The 21,393-nt window shown below is 40.6% G+C and overlaps 1 protein-coding gene across 1 annotated transcript in view; it reads left to right on the forward strand.

The window, feature by feature from the left end:
* Positions 1–21,135, forward strand: part of LOC126470387 (CCR4-NOT transcription complex subunit 3) — a 105,675-nt gene extending 84,540 nt beyond the window's left edge. The window contains exon 12 of the mRNA XM_050098225.1: positions 18,224–21,135. Within this exon, the coding sequence (XP_049954182.1) occupies positions 18,224–18,322 (99 nt within the window). The 3' untranslated portion in view covers positions 18,323–21,135. The remainder of the gene's footprint in view (positions 1–18,223) is intronic.
* The last annotated feature ends 258 nt before the right edge of the window (positions 21,136–21,393 follow it).

The raw sequence follows: 21,393 nt of genomic DNA on the forward strand, positions 1-21,393 counted from the left end.
TTGCTTTATGAGTTTCTGACATGAGGTCATCTAGGCTGCACTTGGTGAGGCAATAAGGACAGGAATGTCTTGCCTGGACCTCCCTAAAATTGCATGTGGTAGATAATATTGTACATCACCATTTCACAAGATTTGCTTTGCATCTTGTTATTCCTATTCCAAAGCCTTTTAATGGATTCTGAGACTTCCCAATTTTCATGATGGCCAAGGGCTAATTCTTCTAATGGTTCAATCCAATTTTCATCCTTAAAAGGTAACCACATATCCTCTTTAGGCTGACTTTGGTGTTCATAGTCCTCCATTGCTCTGAGGAAACTAGTTCTTGATTTGATGATGTGAAATTGTAACCCATGTGTCAGATGCCAGATAGTGGATTTTGTTTGTAGGTAGTTGTCCTCTATCAAATTGTAAATGCAGTTATCCCAGCCATACGGTAAATCTTATCTCTCGGAGAAGTTTTCAGACAGACTGTACAGGGCAGCAGGATTCGTTGAATGTGACATAGCTTGCTTAATGGGTGCATGGTTTAGCAGCCCAGAGTGAGGCTACCAGTTTCTGCTGATTTTCATTTCTGTGTTGATGTAGTGCTGTTTGTATGTCAGGCCCCTGTCTAGGGTAATACCCAAATATCTGACATGAGGTCAGTGGTCCAACAGTGTTTGCCTTCACGTAACCTGGAATGCTCTTGACACTTGCTTGGTGTAGAGACGCAGTGTGCAAACTGAAGTGTGGGTTAGGCTCAAGTTGGTTCCAGATATACTATTCTTCAAGCCTGTCGGTGTTATAGTGAGTATCGCTTCAGCCTTATGAACCACACCACTTTGGATACCCAAAGCTTGGTTATTAATGTATATTAAGTTTGTGGTGTCATTCAGTAGTGGTTGTTATTTGGTATAAATATTAAAAACTTTTGGGCCAGTACAGTGCCCTGATCTAGGTTATTTTTCTGTCTTCATGCGAATTCACAAATACCACATGGTTTTCTCAAGCTGACCTCCAGTAGCCACAGTCAAATTGTAGTCTTTTGTTGCAATATAAATAGGTATTGTGCGTCAGGAGTGTGAGGGTACAGATTATAGGTAGTGGAGAGCTCTATGAATGCCACACCCATTATGTTACAATATTCAATGTCATTCTTGATGAACTATGTGAAATGTCATATTTGTAAAGTGGTCATTTTTCCTGTGTGTGTTGTGTGTCTTTTGGCACTTTGGATAAGTCAATAAAATTTGATACAGGATTGTGGCAAGTACAGTCCAATTAAAATTAAAAAAAAAAAAAGAAAAAGAAAAAAAAAAAAAAAAAAAAAAAAAGAAATGAGCGAATGGCATCATTGGCCAGGAGGCCCCATCTGGGGAAGTTCGGCCACCAAGTGGAAGTCTTATTTTAGTCGACACCACACTGGGCAACTTGTGCGCCGATGATGAAGATGAATTGATGATGAAAATTAATTGATAGTTGACAGTTCTCATTGTAGCTGGTTTTGTCCAATCATAATGCTTATGTCATGACTAAATTGTTCGCCATTGCCAAACTGCCACAATCAATATGTCAGTTCACTTTCACTTTCTTGATGTGTTTCGATTCCAAATCCTGGGTTGGGCTTTGTTACTTCATACTTCATCACACATGACAGCCACACCAAAACACACACACACACACACACACACACACACACACAAACTACTGAATCCTTTCGCACAGGATGCGATTCAGCATGACGTATACAGTTATTCTAATCCCAGAGATCAGCTGACACTAGATAAGTTTTGCATGACATAGTATGAAGCCAAATTTTCGGAAAGGTGCAATGAATTGTTGCAACTGGGTCTCCAGAGTCGTAAATACCGCAATTTTCTGCAGTGCGCTGGCATAGGAAAGCGGTTAGTGTATCAACCAGATTTGTGGAAGGTCATATTTCTGACATTTTTCCACATCATTGTCATCATTGTATTGACTGTTTTATTCACCCTTATTTTTCTTCCTATCATTATTTTTCCATTTGGAACCTGCTTGTGTCAAGTATAATCTGCAACCATGTGCCAAGCAGGACTGCTCATTGGTTGGTAATGCAGCAGCCTGGGTAACCATTGTGTGCCAGGTAACTATTGGCAGTGATAAATTTCAGTTTGCTTTTACAACTAAAACTGGAAGTTTTCTGTTTTGAGTTTGGTCGTAGATGTTAGCTTTAAGTGCTGTGGACAAAGCAATTGTGATTCTTGTTCTCCTGCAGGTTGGTGCTCACCATTTTCTTGAATACATTACACTTCACGAGTTTGTGGTTAAGTCATTAATCACATAAAATCGGCTGTTGGCATTTCTGTTTCCATCGTACCTTGTGGTGGTCACTTCCAACATTGCTCCTTCTTACACATTAGCAGCATTTGTGAAGTGACCTGCCATGTTTATGTGTCATCTATAACCAAGCAAAACTGTAGCAGCATGTGACAGATGTAAACTATCAAGTAATTTTAATCAGTCTGTAGTTATCCTTTCCCATACTGCCATCAAATGTTTCTGCCATTTGGAATCTTCATGTCGGACATAAACTGAAGCTGCAGCCAACTTTATATTACTGGTCTGCCTCAAATCATCTGCTTCCATAGGACTCAAACAAGTGGTGCCAAATGCTCACAACAGTCAAGGGGAACCACTATATCCGACATCTCTGCAAGCATCAACTTAAGGGAACACACTAAGTTGTCGTGTATTGGTGTACCACGTATGCCTGTTGTTTCGTGTTCAAAACACTTTAATATGCACAAAGTTGTTACATTCAGCCATTTTTAATTGATTCCGAGTGTATCTTAGCTTACGGACGTGAATTTATGCCATGAATCTATTTTTTGGTTAGTTGTTATCGCTACTGTCACTAAGATGAAAGAGTGTCTCCTGTATAAAATGTTTTTATAGAGGTCACTGCTTGCATTTCGAAAATTGTACTTGGCTTCACTCACAGTTATGATACCTTAAAATTTGTCCTCAATGTGACATCATTCCACACTCCATAAACCACCATTTGAACCACATCAACCAGTTCGTAATGTACAAATATCACATTACTACCTTCTTATTCTATTTACAAGTGGTGCTTGGGAGCAGTTTTACTGTCATCATTGTTGAAGTAGTTAGCATGTTCCTTCAGTTGTTTTTGAAAATGTGTTCTTCAGACTTTAAAAACAAGCCTTTATGTGATATGCATTTCTTTTTCATAGCACTTCCTTAAGTAGATCGTTTTGATATTTCTATTACACTATGGCACTAGCTAAAGAATGCTATAATTGCCTCCCCCCCCCCCCCCCCCCAAAAAAAGAGAGAGAGAGAGAGAGAGAGAGAGAGAGAGAGAGAGAGAGAGAGGTGAAAAACCTGTGCACCACAAGACTTCCCCTGCTGATTAATTAGAACTAATTATATTTGCACAGTTATAACCTTCTTTCCTTTTCTACTGACCCTGAAACGTACCTGTTCACTTTGATAAGTTTAATCAAATTGATCACTTCAGTGTCAATGAACGTCCTTGCAGTCCATCAGAAAATGTTAAGTACGTGGTACGACACAAAAAAGGAGACAGATGCTACACATTTCTGTACTTGCCAAATATATCTACATCTCTACCGCGCAAGTCACCATATATGTGCGTATGTATATTTGGTCAGTGGTAGTTCCCATTGAAGTCGGTTCCACTGCTCATAATAAGAAAAGAAATAGAGGAGGAGGAAAAAAGAAACTAGTGGCTGTGTTGGCTACCTGCCCCATTTCTTGCTCCCACTCCAGCACTACACAGCCTTCTATCTCACCAATGCAGTGATTAATCTTTTTGTATGTGTGTGTCACTTGACATGGTACCCAATGAGCCCATTTTTCCAATAGTGTAGAGATTCTACATCTTTATTCTGCAAGTCATCTTGTGGTGTGTGGCAGAATTTCATGGACAATTGCAGATTCTAAACTGCGGCTAGTGTTCAACTAATGCGCAATATCATCAATTGTAGGATTACAATAATCACCAATTGTTTTGCTCACCTCTCTGTTTCCAATAGTGAGTAGCTTACTTGAGTGCTCTTCTTTGCAGACAGATACTTGTCCACTTATTAAGTAATTTATCCACCCATAAATTTTTATTGACCAAGGCAGCTATCACCATACTGCAGCTGCATTCTCTGAATAGACTGCACAGCTTTAGTCCCTCCAGAATACAGAAAGCGGAAGTTCCCTCAGTTAAACCTTTTGTGCCAGAGAGCAGGGCACTCTAATGAAATGCTTTGAAATCACTATGAATAAAACTATTCAGTGAACCAAAACAGCTAACACACATGAATGACAATAAAAATAAGGCATGTCATTAGTGAGTCAGCCCTGTAAACATGTGGAGCAGCAGAAAATGGCATTCCACTTATTTACTTTCCCTAATAATATGTCAAAGGTCCAGTTTTATGACAAACTATCTAATAATATAATAGAGGGAAACATTCCACGCGGGAAAAATATATTTAAAAACAAAGATGATGTGACTTACCATACGAAAGCGCTGGCAGGTCGATAGAAACACAAACAGACACATACATACACACAAAATTCAAGCTTTCGCAACAAACTGTTGCCTCATCAGGAAAGAGGGAAGGAGAGGGAAAGACGAAAGGAAGTGGGTTTTAAGGGAGAGGGTAAGGAGTCATTCCAATCCCGGGAGCGGAAAGACTTACCTTAGGGGGAAAAAAGGACGGGTATACACACACACACACACACACACACACACACACACACACACACACACACACATATATATATATATATAGACACAAGCAGACATATTTAAAGACAAAGAGTTTGGGCAGAGATGTCAGTCGAGGCGGAAGTGCAGAGGCAAAGATGATGATGAATGACAGGTGAGGTGTGAGTGGCGGCAACTTGAAATTAGCGGAGATTGAGGCCTGGTGGGTAACGGGAAGAGAGGATATATTGAAGAGTAAGTTCCCATCTCCGGAGTTCGGATAGGTTGGTGTTGGTGGGAAGTATCCAGATAACCCGGACGGTGTAACACTGTGCCAAGATGTGCTGGCCGTGCACCAAGGCATGTTTAGCCACAGGATGATCCTCATTACCAACAAACACTGTCTGCCTGTGTCCATTCATGCGAATGGACAGTTTGTTGCTGGTCATTCCCACATAGAATGCATCACAGTGTAGGCAGGTCAGTTGGTAAATCACGTGGGTGCTTTCACATGTGGCTCTGCCTTTGATCGTGTACACCTTCCGGGTTACAGGACTGGAGTAGGTGGTGGTAGGAGGGTGCATGGGACAGGTTTTACACCAGGGGTGGTTACAAGAATAGGAGCCAGAGGGTAGGGTAGGTGGTTTGGGGATTTCATAGGGATGAACTAACAGGTTACGAAGGTTAGGTGGACGGCGGAGTCGTATCCCTGCTGGAGAGCCACATTCAGAGTCTGGTCCAGTCCCAGAAAGTATCCTGTCACAAGTGGGGCACTTTTGTGGTTCTTCTGTGGGGGATTCTGGGTTTGAGGGGATGAGGAAGTGGCTCTGGTTATTTGCTTCTGTACCAGGTCGGAAGGGTAGTTGCGGGATGCGAAAGCTGTTGTCAGGTTGTTGGTGTAATGGTTCAGGGATTCCGGACTGGAGCAGATTTGTTTGCCACGAAGACCTAGGCTGTAGGGAAGGGACCGTTTGATGTGGAATGGGTGGCAGCTGTCATAATGGAGGTACTGTTGCTTGTTGGTGGGTTTGATGTGGACGGACGTGTGAAGCTGGCCATTGGACAGGTGGAGGTCAACGTCAAGGAAAGTGGCATGGGATTTGGAGTAGGACCAGGTGAATCTGATGGAACCATACCATGTCACCCTCACAACACCCCCACAACAACCCCATTAAGTTTTATTTACATTCCCTCCGCAAACATGCCTTCGCCCTAGCCAGATTACGCTCCCATATTCTATTTTCTCAGGCTTGTCTGACATTTGGCATTACCCCCAGAGGCCTCACACTTAAAGTTCCCATCTCTGGCTGCAACCCTTCTTTCCATCAGTCCCTATACCAGTTCCAAACTGAACAATCCATTGCCTTCACCCACCTAATCCTTCACCTACACATCAACTCAGCCAATGAACACACCCGTCAACTCCTATCCTTAATAAAAGTCCTTAATCTTTCCTCTCCCACATCCACACCGGCTGTTCAGAGCATCCTCCTACAGGCCAACCGTAAATTAGAACAGCATGCCACCCTCCACCTCAAAAAACTATCCAATCTCCTGGTTTCCCACCTCCGGAAAGGCAACTCACTCACCCTTCACAACCTTTCCAGCAAACCTCAACCTCCTCTCATTGCACACAAACCCAGTCTCTCCCATCTACTCAATCTCCCACTTCCAGCTCCACTCCCTCCAAAACCTCAAAATTCCAATCAACACAATCTGGAACCACAACACCCTAATTCAGTAGTTAACCTTTCCTCCAAACCTCTCTCCCAATCCGAAACCTCTGTCCTATCCAAAGGCCTCACCTTCAGCCCCACTCCCAGATTCAACCAAACAGCCCTCGTCAAAGATTTACTGTCCTACACTCGTACTCTCTGCTGGAAATATCACTTTGCCACGAAGAAAAATGATCCTAATCCCACTCCTAATAATCCAACTGCCCAAGACACCATCCAAATTGAACCCTGCCTGGAACAGTTCCATCCTCCGTCGCAGCAGGACCCACCTCCTGTTCCTCAAAATCACCCTCTCCAAACCTTCCAGGAATTTCTGACTTCCAGCCTTGCATCTCAATCCTTCTTTAAAAACCTTAATCCTACTCCCAACATCACAACTGCTGAAGCCCAGGCTATCCGTGATCTGAAAGCTGACCGATCCATCGTCATTCTTCCGGCGGACAAGGGTTCCACGACCGTGGTACTTGATCGTCGGGAGTATGTGGCTGAGGGACTGCGTCAGCTTTCAGACAACACCACATACAAAGTTTGCCAAGGTAACCCCATTCCCGATGTCCAGGCGGAGCTTCAAGGAATCCTCAGAACTGTAGGCCCCCTGCAAAACCTTTCACCTGACTCCATCAACCTCCTGAGCCCACCGACACCCCGCACCCCTACCTTCTACCTTCTACCTTCTTCCTAAAATCCACAAACCCATTCATCCCAGCCGCCCCATTGTAGCTGGTTACCAAGCCCCCACAGAACGTATCTCTGCCTACGAAGATCAGCACCTTCAACCCATTACATGCAGTCTCCCATCCTTCATCAAAGACACCAACCACTTTCTCGAACGCTTGGAATTCTTACCCAATGTGTTACCCCCGGAAACCATCCTTGTAACCATTGATGCCACTTCCTTATACACAAATATTCCGCACGTCCAGGGCCTCGCTGCGATGGAGCATTTCCTTTCACGCCGATCACCTGCCACCCTACCTAAAACCTCTTTCCTCATCACCTTAGCCGCTTCATCCTGACCCACAACTTCTTCACTTTTGAAGGCCAGACATACCAACAATTAAAGGGAACAGCCATGGGTACCAGGATGGCCCCCTCGTACGCCAACCTATTCATGGGTCGCTTAGAGGAAGCCTTCTTGGTTACCCAGGCCTGCCAACCCAAAGTTTGGTACAGATTTATTGATGACATCTTCATGATCTGGACTCACAGTGAAGAAGAACTCCAGAATTTCCTCTCCAACCTCAACTCCTTTGGTTCCATCAGATTCACCTGGTCCTACTCCAAATCCCATGCCACTTTCCTTAACGTTGACCTCCACCTGTCCAATGGCCAGCTTCACACGTCCGTCCACATCAAACCCACCAACAAGCAACAGTACCTCCATTATGACAGCTGCCACCCATTCCACATCAAACGGTCCCTTCCCTACAGCCTAGGTCTTCGTGGCAAACAAATCTGCTCCATTCCGGAATCCCTGAACCATTACACCAACAACCTGACAACAGCTTTCGCATCCCGCAACTACCCTTCCGACCTGGTATAGAAGCAAATAACCAGAGCCACTTCCTCATCCCCTCAAACCCAGAATCCCCCACAGAAGAACCACAAAAGTGCCCCACTTGTGACAGGATACTTTCCGGGACTGGACCAGACTCTGAATGTGGCTCTCCAGCAGGGATACGACTTCCTCAAATCCTGCCCTGAAAGGAGATCCATCCTTCATGAAATCCTCCCCACTCCACCAAGAGTGTCTTTCCGCCGTCCACCTAACTTTCGTAACCTGTTAGTTCATCCCTATGAAATCCCCAAACCACCTTCCCTACCCTCTGGCTCCTATCCTTGTAACCGCCCCCGGTGTAAAACTTGTCCCATGTACCCTCCTACCACCACCTACTCCAGTCCTGTAACCCGGAAGGTGTACACGATCAAAGGCAGAGCCACATGTGAAAGCACCCACGTGATTTACCAACTGACCTGCCTACACTGTGATGCATTCTATGTGGGAATGACCAGCAACAAACTGTCCATTCGCATGAATGGACACAGGCAGACAGTGTTTGTTGGTAATGAGGATCACCCTGTGGCTAAACATGCCTTGGTGCACGGCCAGCACATCTTGGCACAGTGTTACACCGTCCGGGTTATCTGGATACTTCCCACCAACACCAACCTATCCGAACTCCGGAGATGGGAACTTGCTCTTCAATATATCCTCTCTTCCCGTTACCCACGAGGCCTCAATCTCCGCTAATTTCAAGTTGCCGTCACTCACACCTCACCTGTCATTCAACATCATCTTTGCCTCTGCACTTCCACCTCGACTGACATCTCTGCCCAAACTCTTTGTCTTTAAATATGTCTGCTTGTGTCTGTATATGTGTGGATGGATATGTGTGTGTGTGTGTGTGTGTGTGTGTGTGTGTGTGTGTGTGCGCGCGCGAGTGTATACCCGTCCTTTTTTCCCCCTAAGGTAAGTCTTTCCGCTCCCTGGATTGGAATGACTCCTTACCCTCTCCCTTAAAACCCACTTCCTTTCGTCTTTCCCTCTCCTTCCCTCTTTCCTGATGAGGCAACAGTTTGTTGCGAAAGATTGAATTTTGTGTGTATGTATGTGTCTGTCTGTGTTTCTATCAACCTGCCAGCGCTTTCGTATGGTAAGTCACATCATCTTTGTTTTTAAACTATCTAATAAAGTATATGTGGCAGCACTGTGGAATGGGACCATGGTTAAATTACACCTCACAGCTACAAAACATCTTGAAGTTGTGGTTCCTACTGCCTTGAGCTGGAACCTTGTTAGTTTCATGAAAAATATTGATTAATGTTTTTTGATATATGTTTAGCTGATACTACACTAGCATTGTTTTTGGCATTGAACTTTACCCAACTATACCTCACTTTTTATTCATGACAAATAAATAAACAGTACCACACAAAGTTTGAAGGAGTTATAACTATGACAATAAGCACATCACGGCACAGTAAAACCCAATGAAAGTAGTTGCATTAATTTGTTAGTGATATGCAAAACAGTTTGTTGGTTTCAGTACAAGCTTCTGAAGGCTGTCTAATACAAGTTTCAATATTTTGTCATGTGTCAGCACTAGTTGTAGTTGTGGTTGCATAGGAGACTGCTGTTAACTTCGTTGGCTCCACGGGAAGTAATCTGTGTGATTGAAATCAGAAGTGTTGTTGGTCACTAAATAGATCAGTGGCTCTCAATTCACCAATCTCGCCACTCATAATTCAAGTAACTTCACACTACCAGCTTCAAATGTGCCACACATCATTTGTTTGGATCCATAGTATTGTTAATGGATAACATGCCTGTCTTTCTTTGTACTATTTTATTGCTTGGTTTTTAGAATGATTATCTTCATTGTACATAGCTGCCAACCAAGTGTGGGCATGTGAAACACTTCATCTGTTGTTTTCTCACAAAAGATGAATCATGTAATATTTTAACAGGCTATCGTTTTTACTTCAGATTTCAGTTCTTTACTACTTTGTGAATTGCTTCAGTGAAATAAGATGTGTTCAACCTATAGAAAATGTGTCTCTCTGTCATTTGTGGTGAATTTTAATTCCTCCCAGCCATTTTTAAACTATTGGAAAATTTGGGCTCATTGTAACTCTCTGGAATTAGCATTTAAACAGTTAAAATCTGCCTCGCATGTTATTTGTTTGAATGTGTTTAGTAGACAGTTAACTGTTGCAGTAACATTCTAACAGAAAGCTATGTCATACCCAAAACTTCACATTAAACATGATAGACACAGCCTGTCAAGATCGTTGTTGGGTCAGCAAGCCCCCTTGCCTCCAATTAACAATAGTTAATTAATATTATTACCATTAACCCCCTTCTTAACAGTTCATGAAAATCTTAACACATGATAGTTTACATATTTGCCACAAGCAAGCAGCTAAGTATTTAACCCTAAAACTTAACATTGCACCATCTAGAGAACCATATTTTTAAATGTCTTTGTATTTTGGCTACATTCATGCCTTCTCGATGTTAAAACCATGTAGATTGACAGAAGTTCTGTCAAGTAGTCTTTTGTCATTAAGCGAACCACTCTTTTTCTTCTGTCCTTATTGTTCTCTTATTTATCTAAATGAATTCTGTCTCAGCTCCTGTCATTTTTTATGCCTCCTCATTACCATATTGCTACAAACTTGTTGTAATGTTAAAATCTTTTAGTAATCATTTCTTTCTCATGTCCATGATGCTTCACCAACCCCCGCCCCCACTTTGATAGACGTGTCTTTTGAAATCAACCCATTTTGTGGAAATTCATCTTTCATTTATCCTGCAAGCTTTTTAATAAGAAAAGCAAAATCATTTTTCTTTCCAATTTATGTTGATGTGTGTAAATTCTGTAATTCAACTATTCATATAAAAATGAAGACTCACCCACTCCTTTTTTACGACTATTTACTTGCTGTAAAACTCAATTTAGTACTAAGCTAATTCTGCATGATTACTTCAGTATTCTTCGAAAGCATAAATTACAACAGTAACAACCAATCTACTTTCTTCAGACACCTGTAAGAATTGTGTTGTGATCTTCAGTCCAAAGACTGGTTAGTTGCAGCTCTCCATGCTACTCTATCCTGTGCAAGCCTCTTCATCTCAGAGTAACTACTGCAACCTACATCCTTCTTAATCTGCTTACTGTAATCATCTCTTGGTCTCACTGTACGATTTTTACCCCCCACGCTTCCCTCCAGTACTAAATTGGTGATTCCTTGATGCCTCAGAATGTGTCGTACCCACCAATCCCGTCTTCTAGGCAGGTTGTACCAAAAATTTCTTTTCTCCCCGATTCTGCCCAATACGTACTCATTAGTTATGTGGTCTACCCATCTAATATACAACATTCTTATGTAGCACCACATTTCAAAAGCTTCCATCCTCTTCTTGTCTAAACTATCGTCCATGTTTCATTTCCATACATGGCTACACTCAATACAAATACTTTCAGAAAGGACTTCCTGACACTTAAATCTATACTCGATGTTAACAGATTTCTCTTCTTCAGAAACACTTTTTGTGTAGTTGCCAGTCTACATTTTATATCCTCTCTACTTCAACCATCATCAATTTTATTTTGCCTGCCAAATAGCAGAACTCATCTGCTGCTTTAAGTGTCTCGTTTCGTAATCTGTTTCACTCAGCATCACCTGGTTTAATTCAATCACATTCCATTGACCTCGGTTTGCTTTTCTTGATGTTCATCTTATATCCTCTTTTAAGACACTGTCCATTCCATTCAACTGCTCTTCCAAGTCCTTTGCTGCCTCTGACAGAATTGCAAAGTCATCAGCAAACCTCATAGTTTTTGTTTCTTCTCTCTGAACTTTAATTCATACTCCAAATTTTTATTTTGTTGTCTTTACTGCATGCTCAATATACAGATTGTATAACCTTATCTCACTCTCTTCCCAACCACTGCCTCCATTTCGCACCCTTTGACTTTCATAACTGTACAAATTGTAAATAGCCTTTTGCTCCATGTGTTATACACCTGCTTACCTTTAGAACTTGAAAGAGAGTATTCCAGTCAACATTGTTAAAAGCTTTCTCTAAGTCTACAAATGCTAAAAATGTAGCTTTCCCTTTTCTTAACCTATCTTCTATGAGAAGTCGTAGGATCAGTATTGCCTCCCACACTCCTGCGTTTCTCCTAAACCCAAAGTGATCTTCCTCAAGGTCAGCTTCTACCCATTTTTCCACTCTTCTGTAAAGGATTCGTGTTAGTTTATTACAATTGTGGCTTACTAAACTGATAATTTGGTAATTTTCACTATTTCCAGCGCCTGCTTTCTTTGGAATTGGAATTATATTTTTCTTGAAGTAAGAGGGTATTTTTTGCCATGGCTGGCTCTTCCGAGGCTATCAGTAGCTCCAACAGAATGTTGTCTACTGTCAGGGGTGCATGTGTATGCGTGCGCATTTTAGCTCATAATAGGATTAGTCTGAAAGCCAGCAAGTTTCGTTTCTTTATGTGTGTGCCTGATTGAATGCTTCTGCTTTTTGGTGAGCTGTCGCCTTTATTTCAAAGTATTAACTCCGATGAAATATTTGTTTGAATTTGTGAAACAAAACAGCCCAGTGTTCCTTAAAGTTTCTTATTTCATGTTAACATTCCAACACATGTTTATCCATGGAAATTACCCTGTTGTCAACAGTGTCATTCATAGTAAACATTGAGTGAATGAGATGTTGTGGTGCTTAAGATTCCATACATGTATTCAGTTATGGAGGAATATGGATGAAAACACTGTCTTTATTTATGTTTTCTATGATTCCCCTATATCAACTTGGGAAAATGTCAAGTTACCCTCTCAGCAAGGCAATGGCTGATTTTCTTCTCCATCTTTGTCCATTTGAGATGGTACAATATCTGTAATTACTTTAGTAGTGTGTGTTACTTTTAAAATTGTGATACAATTTGATTGGTGTTTATATGTACAGGTAGGGTTACGTCTCAACCTTTCATCATACTGGTGTCATTTGATTTCAGTGGTCATTTAGATTTGTGGTGTGAAATCTGGCTGGCTATGTCATGAATTGTAGTGCAGAATTATGAGTAGTGATACAGTTTTGTTTTAAAGCTATATTTAGTGTGACAGAAACTACATGAATAAACTGGTCCCTGTAACACAAGAAAAAATCAGAAGAGGAACTATTAAAAAGTCACTTCACAATTATCAGTTTTCTTCTCAAAGCAGTACTGAGTATGAGAGAAACTATAAAAGTACCAGGTCCCTGTAATCCAAGGAAAAATAAAAAATGCAACTAATAAGGCTACTAAAAAGTTACTTCACAAATGTGATGAAACACATTAGTAAAACAACTTTGCCAAATTTTGAATACATGTTAGTTGGAGGCAGATAATTTATATTTGAAGTTAAAATATTTGAGCAATGTTGCTATATAAAAAATAATACTTCTGTGAAATATGAGTACTGTGAGAAAACAATACAACACATGCGGTTATGAGGAATTCTGTTAATGACCTCCAAAGGAAGAAATTGTCATTCTTCTCACAAAGCTGCTGTCATCTAAAGACTATGAGCAGTAATACAACTCCCAGGAGCATCCCACCCACCTGGTATTTGGATGGGAGATCGTCTGGGAAAAATTGGTGGCATTTGGTTTTAAGGACACGCAATTCGTCCCAGTGGCATCCAATTGAAAGACTTGCCACAGGCTGTTGTGCTACACAGTATATTTATTTATCTATTTATTTTGATCCCACAGTTGTACTGTTTGATTCGGGTTGGTGGGTCAAGCTGACTGCTCCATGCATTGAATTGTTTGCTGGTAAAGGTTTTTCATTCATAAGTATTGTGTTGTTGTTTGCTGGTGTAGTGTAAGTGTTGTTGATTGTTGACATAGTGTAAGATGAAAACACCATCCATTACACCTGCATAAGGCTCTAAATAATCATGCAACTATATAGCCTCTGCAGACCTGAGCAATCACAATTCCACATTTCTTTTGTATCCAAATAAACATATGATATACCAGCTCACAGATAATCATCCAAAATCATCCTTTTTACTGACATTTGGTGAATTATAACATGTGCAACTTCCTGCAGATATAAAAATCTGTGCTTTCAATTTACGGTCTAAAATGAGAATCATCCATGAAGGGGATAGTTTTCCATTGACGTGCAATCTGGTATGCATGATGGCCAGCTCACTACAAATACATCTTTCTCTGATGAGCAGTGCACCTGTGGTTGATCACCTTCATGAATTTGCTGCTTCACACTTTCTATTTTTCTTTGAGAATGTTACCAAATGAAGCAAAAGCAGTGTGATTTTAACATTGTGTGAGGTATCATTTTAGTGGTTTAATTGTATCAGGGAAATAATCCCCAGGGAATCAGTTCTGGCTCTCAAACTGTGAAACGTGTTAAATGTATTGAAGAACAATAAGTGAATTATATAAACATAAAACACAGGTTACTAAAATTGTTCATTCTGTGTGTCCACAGGGACAACTTTCCACAACATTATTCATTGTGGAGATTTTGATTTAAAATAATATGACTGTATACTCACCAGATTTTGAATCTGCTGAAATCATCTTATTTTTAGAAGTGAAATCCTACTCCATTATTTATATGTTTTGAATTTGTTTTACACATGTAGAAAGCAATGTCAGGCATAGGCTAACTTCTACAGAAGCATCCGTATGCAGTACAGATACAGAATCAATGTCCAAAGTCAGAAGGATTATACATAAGAGACCAAATATATAGCTGCATTATTGCTTAGATAGATCTTCTGTATAACCCGAGTTCTAAATCATCCAAAATACTGTATGTAAGTGTTCACCGTCAATCTTTCTCATCTACACTCCTGGAAATTGAAATAAGAACACCGTGAATTCATTGTCCCAGGAAGGGGAAACTTTATTGACACATTCCTGGGGTCAGATACATCACATGATCACACTGACAGAACCACAGGCACATAGACACAGGCAACAGAGCATGCACAATGTCGGCACTAGTACAGTGTATATCCACCTTTCGCAGCAATGCAGGCTGCTATTCTCCCATGGAGACGATCGTAGAGATGCTGGATGTAGTCCTGTGGAACGGCTTGCCATGCCATTTCCACCTGGCGCCTCAGTTGGACCAGCGTTCGTGCTGGACGTGCAGACCACGTGAGACGACGCTTCATCCAGTCCCAAACATGCTCAATGGGGGACAGATCCGGAGATCTTGCTGGCCAGGGTGGTTGACTTACACCTTCTAGAGCACGTTTGGCACGGGATACATGTGGACGTGCATTGTCCTGTTGGAACAGCAAGTTCCCTTGCCGGTCTAGGAATGGTAGAACGATGGGTTCGATGACGGTTTGGATGTACCGTGCACTATTCAGTGTCCCCTCGACGATCACCAGTGGTGTACGGCCAGTGTAGGAGATCGCTCCCCACACCATGATGCCGGGTGTTGGCCCTGTGTGCCTCGGTCGTATGCAGTCCTGATTGTGGCGCTCACCTGCACGGCGCCAAACACGCATACGACCATCATTGGCACCAAGGCAGAAGCGACTCTCATCGCTGAAGGCGACACGTCTCCATTCGTCCCTCCATTCACGCCTGTCGCGACACCACTGGAGGCGGGCTGCACGATGTTGGGGCGTGAGCGGAAGACGGCCTAACGGTGTGCGGGACCATAGCCCAGCTTCATGGAGACGGTTGCGAATGGTCCTCGCCAATACCCCAGGAGCAACAGTGTCCCTAATTTGCTGGGAAGTGGCGGTGCGGTCCCCTACGGCACTGCGTAGGATCCTACGGTCTTGGCGTGCATCCGTGCGTCGCTGCGGTCCGGTCCCAGGTCGACGGGCACGTGCACCTTCCGCCGACCACTGGTGACAACATCGATGTACTGTGGAGACCTCATGCCCCACATGTTGAGCAATTCGGCGGTACGTCCACCCGGCCTCCCGCATGCCCACTATACGCCCTCGCTCAAAGTCCGTCAACTGCACATACGGTTCACGTCCACGCTGTCGCGGCATGCTACCAGTGTTAAAGACTGCGATGGAGCTCCGTATGCCACGGCAAACTGGCTGACACTGACGGCGGCGGTGCACAAATGCTGCGCAGCTAGCGCCATTCGACGGCCAACACCGCGGTTCCTGGTGTGTCCGCTGTGCCGTGCGTGTGATCATTGCTTGTACAGCCCTCTCGCAGTGTCCGGAGCAAGTGTGGTGGGTCTGACACACCGGTGTCAATGTGTTCTTTTTTCCATTTCCAGGAGTGTATTTTGCAGCAGGTGTATTGTATTTTCTGGTATAAAATAGTCTCCTGTAGCCATCAGATTCTAACTAGGCACTCTAGTGGGAAACTATATGTATTAATTTTTTTTTACTGCACTATATGTTGCTGTCTCTGTGTTCTATGCTGACCCACACTATCTTGCAAAATAGCACTAAATGGCCATTTTGACAGTTACCAACTCCCCCTCCTCTCTCTCTCAGATGAGGTTTTCCACAGCCGTTCTTTCACCTTTGTGACCTGCCTACAATGATCTCAATACAGCCCTGAAGATCCACAGTAATAATCAATTACTTTAGAATATATGGACACTTATACAGTATAGCCCTTATTTTACTTTCCTGGAATTAACGTTTTCCCCCTGTTTACGACATTTTTTTACGGTCCCCGTCAAATTTCGTATGTCCACAATGTTAATTTGTGCCCGATTTTGCATCAACATATGTATAATTTTCCTGCAATTTATGCATTACAAAAAAGTGTTTGTGGGGAGAAAAAAATGTTGCTGGCATGATGTTGGCCATCCAATAGTGTTTATGAATAGTACATGATTAAGTTTCTTTACACCAGAGCGCCTTACTCAATGGATTTGAACCGGTAAACATGTAACAATTGAACAATTTGTGCCAAATCTCCTACCACTGCCAAGCTCTACTTGGCAATGTGGTTGATGGAAGTAATTAGGATTGTTCGAATAAATATATTATGACCAATCACAAAAACCATTTCCAAATTGTCTCTACTGCACAAACTCATTTTTGTGATTGTTTTGATCATCGTGTCACCTTTGTCGAATCATATTTAGCATGTTTCGGCGTGCTAGTTGACACAGTCATTCACTTTTGCGTTGCTCAAACGTTTGTACGTTTAGTATAACACAGCACTGGTTATGCAAGTTTTTCATGCAGAGCAAAATGTGTTTCGAGAATATATTCTCGTTGTCAAGTGCAGTATTTATATATGTATATTTATTTATTTTGAACAAACAATGTGAGTGGTAGTTGGCGAGTGTGTGGTTTTCTACACAACTGAGGAGGCACACTACCTGATAACCTCAGAAAGATGACTACAGGAGAGATGCAAAACAACACATGCAAACGCAACACAAAATACTTTTTTGCCCTTGATAACAAGAAAAAATTCTTGAAACACACCTTCCTAAGCATGAAAAAATACATAACTAGTGCAGTATTTCAGTATTTAAATAGCAAATGACAGTTGCAGGCTTTCAAAAACATCGATTGTGTTGTATGAATTTGAGTCAGACGTTCCTACTTCCCAGACAGTTGTCAGTTCCACTTCAATCAGCAGTTTTTATTTGATAATAAACCTTGATTAGATGATAAACAAGTCCCTTGAAGCCTGTTACATACATATACCACACATAAAGTGCGAAAAAGCAAGGGGGGTATCCTGTACATAACTTTTACAGCTTAAAATGTTATTTCCGACGTTTTATATTTTTCTGCATTTTACACTGGTTTTTGAAGTCCCTTGAAAAGTGTAAAAGCGGGGTTTCGCTGTATTCCCTTCCCTCCCTCATCCACCCACTCTCACCATTCTCTGTTTCTCATTCTCTTATTATTTGTCACTTTATTTCTATTCCACCTGCTTTTTAGTAATATTTTTCTTTCTTCCATTCTTTGCATTCCATTAATTGTTTCTATATGTCTCAGAACTTCAGCAAAACTTCAGTTCAATTCAGCATTTAAAATTGCAAGTTATTGACATAGTTTGATAAGACAAAGAAGTGGTAAACTTGTTTCGAATAGTATTGTGTAGTACAATGTCTTGTTTTTGTAGCCGCATGAGTTTTTGATTATTACCAATATTGTAGTGTATTTAGTACAGCATTGATTACTTACAGCATTCATTATGGCAGTAAGTTAACCAAATTTTAGAAAACATATTTTTTGTCGTGTATGCTTTATTCAGCGATTACTAACTTTGCATTGTCTTTTGTTTCAGGGCACTTACATTTACTTCGATTATGAGAAATGGGGCCAAAGGAAGAAAGAGGGTTTTACTTTTGAATACAAGTACTTAGAAGATCGTGACCTGAACTGAAACATCAGACTCCACCGGATATGGATGCCGGTTTTTACCCCAGTGGAGCCATCCACAGTGATATTGTATAGAACAACTTTTTTTTCTCACTTTTGGCTGGAATTGGATTTGTGAATACACTCATGAATCTTTTGTGGAGAGAAAAGACATTGTTTTTTGGTACAGGTTATCGTTATTTTAAGTTCTTTCAGCTGTTCTTGGCATCCAGTTGGAAGTGCATTTTCCGGTGATGCTATGAAGATCTCTCAGTGTGTTGTTGAAATATTCCTAAGTGGAAAAAAGTGACTGTGAAACTGTGTTTTAGTTCGTGATTCTTTTCCTAAGATCTTGTGATGGTGCATCTTAAACAGTATCACTTTCCAAGTTATGAATCCCCAGTACAAATAAATGACTAGAATGGAGTATTATGTGGAGCATATGGCCTCAGCATTCTGCATGGAGCCTTCATATCCGTGCAAAGTACTTGTTGTGTTGATCTTAACTTTTGTAAAAAGTACATGAAATGATATAAAATACTTATGTACAGAACATTTTGTGTAGAATATTGAATAATAATTATTACAAATGAAAATATGTTACATTTATTGTTTTGCACGTCTATAGCTACTTGAAGCTGAGTAGAATGCAAGAGGCCATGGCTTGTGGTTAGAAGGTGCTTGCTCAGTAAAAGTGGTTATCAGTCTATATGCAGCTGGATGTTCAGGGAATTTCGTATAGGAGGTTATTGTTAATAAAATGAAAATACCACAAAAAAAGTCTGTACAGCATATGCCTATACTACAGACAAGAAGGAACCCAGAACTACAAAAATTGAGGTATTTTGTTTGCTGCTACCTGGGACCCAAATCCTAGAATTATTTTCAGAAATGATTTACTTTCAAATCACTTTCATATGTACATGCCTATCATCAAATTATAACTGTACCCCTCCAAATTTTTTGGGTCTCTGAAAATTATGTGCAAGCAATGTTAGGTGGTTTTGAGTGTATTCTAGTTCTGCAGTATAAGTAGACAACTCCAGTTTGATTTTCTACCTTACAGCCTATACCCACTGCTGTCACAATGTCAGTTGCATTTACTTTTGTACTTTAATTTGAGGCATTTTCCCCAGTAGATGTCATCTGCTGTCAAATAGCATTTATGTTTCTGCAGTATACATTTCTGTGAAATGCTTGTTTATACAAACTGGTATAGATAATGGTCGAGTCGTAATAGTATGTCTAGTTTCTATGTGTGTTGTTTCATTGTACTAGCAGTTGCCATGCTCTCAATTCTGGCCAAACCCCAGTGTGCAGTCCATAAAACAATACTGTTTTTTGTGTGTCCTTATAGCTCTTCAAGAGACAGATAAAATTTTAATGAAAATTATCAACTATAAGCTTTGAAACGTATTTTCAGAATGTATCTGGGGTTTGTGCCAGGAGATACTGCCAATTAGAAGAGAATGGCATGATCTCAGGCTGCTTTCTTGGTTCCACTTCAACACATTTAGTTTCATTTTATTTATGTCGACCTGCTATATCAGATTAAATGTTTCACAGCTTTTTGCAGTTTTAAAAATCTTACTCGGATCTTCAAACACTGTAATATAAAAGCCAATGTGATGTATGCAGATGTCTTGTATATGTATATATACATATATATATATATATATGAAATGTTTTTATTTGTTAAAAGTAAAAATCCTACTGAAAAAAAATATTACAATGCTGATGACGGCATTTCTGTGCAAGTATTAAATTATATTTTTAATTTCAAAGCAGACTAATATTACAGTGGGTTTATTACCTTCTAAAGCTTCCCTTTCTTTTACAATGTTCCATTCACCACTTTTTTATGGGATCCCAGGGTACTGAACTCTTTCGTAGCTGCAATGTGGAACAAGACATAACTACATTACTGTTGGAGGAGCCAGTTGTTATTAAATATTTATAAAGAGTATTCTAAAAGTTGTTCTTACATTACTTTGTCTCTATGTATTGTGTTGCAAAGAGATACACAACAGTTCATATATATGCAGTATATATTCGTATATAAAACCACTGTGTCTTAATAGAATTTAAAAGACTTTTAACTGGATAAAAAAAAATATGTTTGCCCATACTTGTAGTTCATAAAATCTGATGTTAGTCATTCTACTTTGGAAAGATACGTGTTATTGTGTTGTGCACATGTTTAATGTTTGCTGGCTGCTCCAGCAGTAAACTGCAAAAGAAGTACTGCTCTTGCAGTGCAATAATTCAGAAATTATTTTTGTATATTGTGACTTAATCTGATTTTAGTTGTCATTTCATAATATCCCTGAAATGATTATTTTTGAATACTAATTCATCAAGGCTGTTTATTTTGGGAGCTATCCTTACATGCTCAGAATTGTTAAGACTATTTTGAACTTGAAATATCAATGGTGTGTTAGAAGACCAGTATTTGAATACCACTTTTGAACAGAATATCAAAAATTTGACTGTAAGGTTATGTCCCAAATGACCTTGGTAGAATTGTGGTTGTAATACAGTGGTCATTAGATCTCATTATTTGTCTGTAGGTGAAAGACTGAGTTTCACTTTCAAGACTGATACAGTATGTGGAATTATTAGTTTACAGTAACATTAAACCCAGTGATGTCATTCTTTTATATATAGATAATGCCAAAGACTGTAAAGAGCAGAGCTTCTTTTGGTCATAATAACAATGAACTTTCAAAATAAGTCTGCTACAAAAAGTGACAGGACAAGAAATCATTGAGAGAGAAAACTGAAGGAATACAAGAAAATGATAACCTGATACAAAATACAGTGATTTTTGTCAGTGTACTAAGAGCTTTCATTGTAAAGTGATACTCCCATTTGTTCCTTATACCTGTAAATTGTACATAGTTTTCTTAATAGACCCTCTCTCTCTCTCTCTCTCTCTCTCTCTCTCTCTCTCTCTCTGTTTCACTTTCATTCCTCTCTGCATGCCTTACTTTGGTAAATAATGTGTTGGTCAGTGACACTCAGGGTAAATATTGGAGCTTCCTATAACCTAGTTTGGAATTCTCGCTTTTATCAGTGGGTAAAAATATTCTGGCA

Source organism: Schistocerca serialis, chromosome 1 (assembly GCF_023864345.2).
Source record: "Schistocerca serialis cubense isolate TAMUIC-IGC-003099 chromosome 1, iqSchSeri2.2, whole genome shotgun sequence".
Taxonomy (NCBI): Eukaryota; Metazoa; Arthropoda; class Insecta; order Orthoptera; family Acrididae; genus Schistocerca; species Schistocerca serialis.